Here is a 9,620-nt window from a genome sequence, read left to right on the forward strand (position 1 = left end):
ACACTTTTTTTTTTATGTATGGGCGCTTTTTATTTAACTTTATTTAACTAAGAAGAAAATCATATACACCTAGGATGACTTGAGGGTGAGTATTTTATGGGCTAATTTTCATTTTTGGGTGAACTAACCCTTTAATGTCTTTGGCATTTAATACCTTTACCAAGCAACTTTTTTTACTCAGGTCGATTTGAGAGGATCACAGGTATCATAACAGACTTCCACATGATCTCTGCCTCTCTCCCCTCTAGGGTCTTCTTCCTGGAGATGACTGATGACATTGCTATCGAGAGGGTAACACTTAGGGGTTTGGATCCTGTGACTGGAGAATGGTGAGAAAGAATCTGCTTAGTGCATTGTAAATGTGTGTAAAGAATCCTTTCCTTTAGGTTCCACTAAACCAGTCATAAGGGTAAATTTTTTTAAATTGAGATTTATGCATCATCTGAAAGCTGAATAAAATAAGCTTTCCATTGATGTATGGTTTGTTAGGATAGGACAATATTTGGCCAAGATACAACTATTTGAAAATCTGGAATCTGAGGGTGCAAAAAAAATCTAAATATTGAGAAAATGGCCTTTAAAGTTGTCAAACTGAAGTCCTTAGCAACACATATTACTAATCAAAAATTAAGTTTTGATATGTTTACAGTTGGAAATTTACAAAATATCTTAATGGAACATGATCTTTACTAAATATCCTAATGATTTTTGGCATAAAAGAAAAATCGATAATTTTTGACCCGTACAATGTTTTGTTGGCTATTGCTACAAATACACCCGTGTGACTTACGACTGGTTTTGTGGTCCAGGGTCACATATCTGCATTCTGAATGTTGTGTTTAAACTCTGCAGGTATCACAGCATATATAAACCTGCTCCTGGTCCGGAAGTTCAGTCCCGGCTTCGATTTAACCCGCGGCATTCAGAGGCACAGCTGCAAAAGAGGCTTAAGGAGTACTGGAACCATGCAGCGGACCTGCAGGCCATCTACCCACAGGCAGTGTACATCAGCGCTGACCAGGACCCACACACTGTGTTTGAATCACTGGAGAGTAGGCTAGTAGGCCGACTACCTAAAGTCCAGACTTACTGAGTAACATTTGAGCGCTAAACACTGTTATTGGGATTCTCCACCCAAAAACATTTTCTCTCATCATCTACTCACTCTCATGCCATCCAAGGTGTAGAACTTTCTTTGTTCTGCTAAACAAAAAATTTGATTTTTAGAAAAATAATCCATCTCTCTGAGTCCATATAATGCAAGTGAATGGCACCCTCAAAGCTGATGCTTCAAAATCCACACAAAATTAGCATGACAGTAATCCAATACAACCCCTGTGAATGAATCAGTGTCTTCTGAAATTAAAATGAAAAGTGTGTGAATAGAAGAATAGTAATATTTTCAACTTTTTATACTATAAACCATTGCTTCTGGCCACTCTAGACAACTATCAAACGCAGGTTCATGAGTTTACTTTTGATGTAAACTCCAGCACGTTGTGAAGCGAGACATACGCCCATTGTGAAACTCATGCAAGAGGTGATGCAAGACAGTTGGCAGCAATGGTTTATAGTTTTATGTTTATATAAAAGTTTAAAATATTAATATTTTCTCACACATACACACACACTTATTGTTTTTCTTCAGAAGACATTGATTCATCCGCCGGTGTTTCATGTGATTTGCATCAACTTTGATGGTCCCATCCACTTACATTATATGAATACACAGAGATGGATTGTTTTTCTAGAAATCACCATTTGTGTTCCACAAAAGAAAGAAAGCCATAAACTTCTGAGATGGCACGAAAAAAAAAATGTTGTTGTTGGATTAAATGTTAGTTTTAATTTTCATTTCATCTTGTACACTTTGTAAGTCTGATAGGCTACTTAATAAATTACTTATAAATTTGACTGGGTTATCTTTTCTTGGTCATCATTTTTTATCTTATATTTTAATTAATGCTGCCATGTCTCCAAATTCTTCATGGGAAAAATACATTACCCAACCAATGTAGTCATTCTTGCCATCTGACCGTGTGTGAACTCATGGGAGTGCATGGCACCTGCTAATTCAACGTATGTTTAATTAACATAGCGAGAAAAAGCAGACTGGCCAGACCCTTTGTGGTGGGCAGTATTAGTCCCGCTTCAGTGGTCTTATGCTAAGGAAACCAGTCGATGCTGCTTTGATTATTAAATTCGCTCTCCTTCTCTCTTCCTTTCTTTGAGGTCACTGGATGACTCCCACTGGGGGGGAAAGGAGTTAAGTACACTGGTTAGAGGAACATGTTAACAGGCTGATTTTTAAATTCCCCTCAGATAGTGTGCTATGACAGGCAGACTCTGACTTAATTACAGCAGATGAGGTCCAGAATATGCATCTCCTCTGAATATGTAAACATGAGGGCCAGTGTAGATCCAAAGGGAGAGGGGGCTACAAAAATGAAATGTGTCTGAATGAGGAAGTATTCCCTGAGCTCCCCCTGGTTCTGTAGCACCCTAATCTGTTTATACTCTGAACAAAGGTTTTATTTCAAATCTGTTCTATGTAGGGAAAAAAAAGAGATGGGATTTTTATAATGCTAGAAACATTCATATTTAAGCTTATTCAATGTGAGAGAAAAGGTGCTTAAAGGGATAGCTCACCCAATGATGAAACTCGTCATCATTTGCTCACGCTCATGTCATTCAAAACCTGTATGACTTTGTCTCTTCTCTGGAATACAGAATGTTGGTAACCAAACTATTTTTGGTTCCCGTTGACTTCCATTGTATGGACAAAAATACAATGGTAGTAAATGGGACCCAAAACAGCATTCTTCAAAATATTTTATTTGTGTTCCACAGAAAGTCAGTCATGCAGGTTTGAAATTATATGAATAAATGATGACAGAATTTTCATAGTAATTTTTGGGTGGACTATCCCTTTAAAAGGCCTCACAACATCTTTATGCCATAAAATGTATACAAGTATACAATATAACAAAATTATTTTTTTTGCAGATGACATTGAGTTCTTATTCCACTGAAATCTAAATCTAAATACAGGAAAGTATTGTCCTAATACTCTGTATTAATTAAGAGTAAGCTTGAAGAAAAGTAGAAATAAAAGAAAACAATGAGAATTTTAATAAAAACCATAATTTGATTAGGGTTATGGTATCAATGGGCTGCAATGTGTATCTTATAATATTTTAATTGTTCTAAGCAAGAGGCCTCAGCAAACTTCTAAGGGTGCAGCAGGATGATTTACAATAATTGAAATTAAATTATATAAAAATAATCCAACTTAATTAAAATGCTAAAACACAAAATCAATAATGTTTCTCCTCAACAACTTTTAAAAAATGTGATGTAATATTATATTAATTAAGGTGTAAACATTTTGTATTAAAGAAAACAGTTATTGAAAATGTTTACACTTTCAAAAACAAGCAACTTCAAGCAACTGCACATAATTAGCAGCAGAACATATTACTATATATACTATATCTCAAATAAGATGCGTTAAATGACCTTCGAGTCGCCAAAAAAGCCACGGGACTTTTATTTTGGTAACGGCCTACCCGGAAATGTCCTCACGTGGTGGACGGAGGAAAAACACGTGTGGAACTTCACCTCATATATGTACAGCTGTTTGTGGTGTGTTTCTACGGTTTTAAAGTGAATATCACTTGCAAACATACATTTCCGCCATTCAAACGAAGGATAATGAGCCATTTATCATCTTATGAGTAGTCTGACGTGTCTGTGCGAGTGAAGTAAGTTATAGTTATTTAGCTACTACAGCACCTGTTTTAATAGGCGTTTATAGCCTGCTTACTGTCATGGCTGAGGACGTGCTGATGCTCAACATCTCCTCAGCTCCGGTAACGTTTCACAAAAAGACAAATCGAAGACCTCTGTTAACAGCAGAGAAATGGGCACAGGTGAGTCAGTCCTGCTCCCTATGTTGTTGCTGTCATTTTCATTACACACTGATGTAACGTTACTCTGGTTTACACACAAGTTTCTTTCAGCCTGATTCTAAAGTGCTGTACCTTTTGTGTTGATGTTAAAGAAAAAGCGAGAATCAAAGAGGAAGGCTGTCTTTGAGCCCCAGGAGAGCAGCGCTTCCAAACAGAGGAAGATTAATCAAACTGGTCAACAGCACACACATAAGCAAAAGCCGCAAACCCCCAGAAGCCCCTCTCAGAGGAGTAATAATAGAGACACAGAGGAGAACGCGGACCGGGGAGAAAACTCTCCCGCAAAGTCCCCATCAAAGGTGAAAACATTTCCAAAGAAAGCTCCCGAAGAGCATGGAGACCATGGCAGACCATTTATCAAGACATCGTCTCTCTTCAGAAACAACCCAGAGATCCCTGATGTCCTCAGGTAGATGCAACACATTTGAGCTTGTGTGAATGGACTGGGGTCTTTCTCAAAATTGACATTTACGTGCAATTTACTTGTCCTTTTTTTCTCCCAGTCCTGCTGTAAATCAAGTAAAGGAGAAAGTCTTCACCAGCAACATGTTTGAAGAACTCAATCTACATCCTCATCTGGTAGGAACAAATCTCAATATCGCTTAACAAATCTCACAACTAAATCGCTTCTGCTGTCTTTAGTCATACATTTCTCTCCTCATCTAAACTGTTTTACAGGTGGCGACGCTCCATAAGGTGTTGAATGTGACCAGCATGACAAGGTACTGTAGCTTCGTCTTACCTTTTATTGTCCACCTCTTTGCATTTTTCTCATGTTCATCTGTGTTTTTAGTGTCCAGAAAAAAACCATACCAGTGTTGATGTCTGGTAAAGATGCTGTTGTGCGCTCCCAGACTGGATCAGGTGGGTTTCCTGCCATGTTTCATGTAAATAAAATGTAATTATATGATTTTTATCAGTACCATTGTTGTTATTTGTATGTTATTTGTATAGTGATTGCTGCTTAAGAAAATGTTATATTATTGTAAATGATTTATTGAAATGATACTGTTAATGTTACCATGAATATAGACATTGTTGCTGATATGGCTTTAAAACATAAATAAACAAATAAATAAATTGTTTGCTGATTTGAACTGAGAATGAAATGGTGTGGTTTACATTAGGGCTGTAGCTAACAACAAATTTGTTAACCTTTAATCTGCTAATTGTTTATTTATTAATATCTTATTAATTGGATATTATACTACTATTCTACTACTCAAAAGTAAAAGTGGTTTCTTAATCATTAAAATTTTTTTGTTTTTTTTTACTACTTTAAAGTGTAATTTATCAGTTCACAGTGTGAAATACCTGAATAATTGACAAAGAAATTTGGTGTTGATCATTTGGCTTTTACTTTATTAGTTCTTGCTGCCATAATTTGAAGCCGTATCAGTATTATGTGTATTTACGATTAGTTCATCCATGCTGTTTTGAAGGACTCTGGATTTGGGCTTTGAGAAAGATCTGACTGTGATTCTGAATGCTCTGAATGCCACTGGGTTTGCCAGGCAGAATGTGCTGCTTTCAGCCACGCTCACCGAGGGTAAGATCGTCGTCCACTCACTACCACTGTTCAGAGTGTGTCTGGATGTAAAGTGAGACAGTGGCATAAGCGCTCGCTTTTAGACTATGGGAGGTACCGTACTGGCTTTATTCTAGTGGAAACAGACTAGGAGACTAGGATGAGCTGACAGGAGATTTTGTCTCTCAAGTCCAGTCTTTCTCTTCTTTGCATGACAGAGCAGGCTCTTTATCCCATTGAAAACTGAAATTGAGCCTCTTATAACACCTTCCTATTTTCGTAGTGCTAGGTCACAAAAACTTCTTTCACAACATTTTGATCACAAAAGCGTTTTGGTGACAATCTACATAGGTGTGCAACCGTTTATGCTGATCCTGTTCTCTTCACGTCCAGGACTGTCCCGATTAGCCAGTATCAGTATGAAGGAGCCCGTGAGTATCCATGTGTCAGAGGGGAGAGAGGAGACAGTTGAAGTGTGTCCCCAGGCAGCCCCTCAGGCTCTGTCAGACAGCTATGCTGTGCCTGAGAGGCTGCAGCAGCACGTTGTGGTGGTGCCCAGCAAACTCCACCTGGTCTGTTTGGCTGCCTTTATTCTGGCCAAATGCAAGGTACAGGACACCATATGTTAAAGCCCAGTTATTAACGCTCAGTGGTCTTGTTGTGTTATGCTGTAGATCACCTCAAGTCATTTCAGTTTGGCCTGGTGAATTATTTAAGCATTTTATAATCTAACAAATATGGGAAGAAGTAAGCTGGAAAGTTTTCCATTTTAAAATGTATTTTATTCCAGTGATGTTTTCTGCAGCCATTACTCTAGTCTTCAGCGTCATGTGATCCTTCAGAAATAATTTTAATATGCTGATTTTGTGCTCAAGAAACATTATAAATGTCTTCACTGTCACTTTTGATCAATTTCATGCATCCTTGTTGAAGAAAAGTATTAATTTCTTTCAGAAAATTCTTACTGACCCTAAATGTTTGAACTGTAGTGCAGTTACCGGTAACACTTTAGTATAGGGACCAATTCTCTCTATTAGCTAGTTGCTTATTAGTATGCCTATTATTAACATATTGGCTGTTTATTAGTACTTATAAAGCACATATTCTGCATGACCATATTCTACATCCTTAATCCTACCCAATACATAAACTTAACAGCTACCTTACTAACTAATTAATAAGCAGCAAATTAGGAGTTTATTGAGGCAAAAGTCATAGTTAATAATGAGCATTGGACCTTAAAATCAAGTGTGACCCAATTACCAAAATATTTTAACAGATAACCAACAATGTTGTTACTGCTAGAGCTTACTGTAACAAAGAAAGTAATTTGCTCATGTTACATGCACAGTAGCTGTCACTGGACTTGAGTATTTTATTGTGTTTTTGTACATAGTTTGAGCAGCGGCAGAAGCTGATCGTTTTCATATCCAGCTGTGAGGCTGTGGAATTTCTGCTTACTCTCTTTACTGCAATCCTCTGTGAGAAGCCCAGCACCTCATCAACCAAACATACCTCAGCATCCCTTAACTTCTACAGGCTTCACGGCAACATGAGACAAGAGGTGAGACATTATGTGTCAAGTCCAGTTATAATGATTGTCAAGGTTTTGTTCACAGAATGCAGTTCCACTCCCTCAAAGGACACAGGATTTAATTGTTTGTTTTTTGGTCCCTACATGATTCCCATACTTCCTTTTCAGGCATTTTATAGTTTTGATGACTTTACTATTATTCTATAATCTGAAAAATAGTAACGATAAAGAATGATATTGGGAATTAATATTGTGTAATATTACAAAGATTTAAAATAATTATTTTCTATTTTAATATATTTTGAAATTTTATTCCTGTGATTACAAAGCTAGATTTTCAGCTTCCATTACTCCAGTCTTCAGTGTCTTCCAGTCTTCAAAATTCTGAAAAGACTTTAACAAAAAACATAGTTATATAAGGTGGATATTTAATGTATATAAATTATAAAATTTATTTTGTATTTATATACATGGCAAGCTAGTATGCATCTGTCCTTTATAGCCTCACTTTTGTTATTCAGTCAGCAATTAAATATTCAGATTTTACCTTAAGGCTGGAATACACTACACGACTTTTAGAATATGAACAGATTTTTAATACAGTAGGCATCATGCACTTGCCGACTTTATAAAAAGTTACAGAGAAAAAATGGGCTGAGGATCACATACTACCAGTCTTTCAAGTCATTCCAAATACAGCAAAATCACGTACCTTATTGCTAGATGTGTGACAAATGAACACAATGTGTGTTCTAAAATTGAATCAAAATGTCAAACATGTTTGATATCCTCTGACTAGATGGAGTCATAGCCTGAAGGTAAAAAATCTTGAGTCTGTGACCATAATACTCTATGCCATTTTCTATTAAATCTGTCAGTTCAAAGCTGCAGAATGCCTTTAACTTTGGGCAACCAGCATCAATTGCTCCAGACTGTAAATTGATGCAAAAATCTGAGCAGAAGTCATGTAGTGTATTCCAGACTGCAACACACATTAATCGAGCCCATGCGTCTCTTCTGCTAAAATGACCATGTCTCTTAAAAGCATCCAGAATCACTAGCAACATATGACACTAGGTTAGACCATCATGATCTGGTTGACCGGTGGGGTCCGCCGGCCCTCGGCCAGCTGGCTTTCAGGCAACAGCAGCAGTCGGTGCCCTGTGGCAGTGTCAGGGGAACTGCATCCTGCCACTGTCCAGCCTGCACCATCACCCCCACATAAATGGAGCTGCCGTGGGTCACCCATATGGCACTGGAAGGGCAGGGGATTCTGAAGTCTCTTGGTCAGATGTATGAGAGAGCAGGTCTGGGTGTGGGGCTGGCCTGTAGTGTTATGGATGGTTTTGGTAATGGGACAGCACAGGCTGAGCTCTGGACGTCTCCTCCGATGAGGAGAGCTGCAGGAGACGGGCAGCTGTTCCAGCACACAACAGATTGTGCTCCATGCAGGAAAAGAGAGAGGAGCTGTCGGACATCCCATCTTCAGATGGGCTCTCATCCATGTTTCTACCTCATCTTTTGTACTGATATAAATGCAGATAGTTCTTTTGCTGAAATATTGTCTCGTATAACTTTGTAATTAAAGATTAAGCTCAAGTGTTTCTCTTTTGTACAGTGTTTGACCACCTTAAAAACATAATGGCAACTATTTTGTGAACTTTCCTGTTTCTCTCCCTTCAGGAGCGCACTGAAGTCTTCCAGGAGTTCTCTGTGTAAAACTGGTGTTCTGCTGTGCACGGTAAGTCATTCAAATTAGCGCCATTTGTATGGTAACTGACCATGACTGCAGCCTAGAGCAGTGACTCCCAGCCAGGTTTATTCATACCTGAGGGCCTGTTTGCTCAGGTTCCAGAAATACATAAAATTATTTTAAAATTGTAAGATCTTGTTAAACCTATAAAATTGATAAAATACCAATTATAAGAGAAAATATGCAGTTGTCAAAAGGTTAAAATATTATAAACACATTTTTAATTAACGCATTCAGTTACTATGTTACACACGTGGTCAGAATTGTTGGTACCATTGGTAAATGTGATCAAAGAAGACTATGAAAAATCTGCATTGTTAATCCTTTTATTAAAAAAATTCTCAAAAAACTAACTTTTCATTGGAGAATAAGAATTTAAAATGGGGGGGAAATATCATTATGAAATAAATGTTTTTCTCTAATTGTTTGAAATTCCAGTCGTGTCTGACAACTGCATATGCTGGAGATTGTTTTTTGGTGAAAGCATTTTCTTTTCTTGATTTTTTTTTTTTATTCTTGAAGCCCTCCCAAACAACATGTGGTGATGTAGGTGCTGTTTGATGATTTTTTAAAAGGTTTTCTGACCCCGAAACTCTACCTTTTTCTGCAATTCTCCAGCTGTAATCCTTGAAGAGTTTTTGGCCACTCAAACTCTCCTCCTCACCGTGCATTAGGACGATATATATAGACACATGTCCTCTTCCAGGCAGATTCATAACATTTTCTGTTGATTGGAACTTCTTAATTATTGCCCTGATGGTGGAAATGGGAATTTTCACCAATTATCTTTTGCTGCACATCAGAAATATATTCTTTGGTTTTTCTCATTGTGAT

The 9,620-nt window shown here is 37.5% G+C and overlaps 1 protein-coding gene and 1 pseudogene across 1 annotated transcript in view; both read left to right on the plus strand.

Annotated features, from left to right (window-relative positions):
- ak8 (adenylate kinase 8) overlaps positions 1-1,799 on the plus strand; it is a 27,357-nt gene extending 25,558 nt beyond the window's left edge. The window contains exons 13-14 of the mRNA XM_016477437.1: positions 249-329; positions 853-1,799. Coding sequence (XP_016332923.1) covers positions 249-329; positions 853-1,093 — 322 coding nt within the window. The 3' untranslated portion in view covers positions 1,094-1,799. The remainder of the gene's footprint in view (positions 1-248; positions 330-852) is intronic.
- A 1,759-nt stretch (positions 1,800-3,558) lies between these two features.
- LOC107681219 (probable ATP-dependent RNA helicase DDX31) overlaps positions 3,559-9,620 on the plus strand; it is a 17,884-nt pseudogene continuing 11,822 nt past the window's right edge.

Source organism: Sinocyclocheilus anshuiensis, unplaced genomic scaffold (assembly GCF_001515605.1).
Source record: "Sinocyclocheilus anshuiensis isolate Anshui unplaced genomic scaffold, SAMN03320099.WGS_v1.1 scaffold1495, whole genome shotgun sequence".
Taxonomy (NCBI): domain Eukaryota; kingdom Metazoa; phylum Chordata; class Actinopteri; order Cypriniformes; family Cyprinidae; genus Sinocyclocheilus; species Sinocyclocheilus anshuiensis.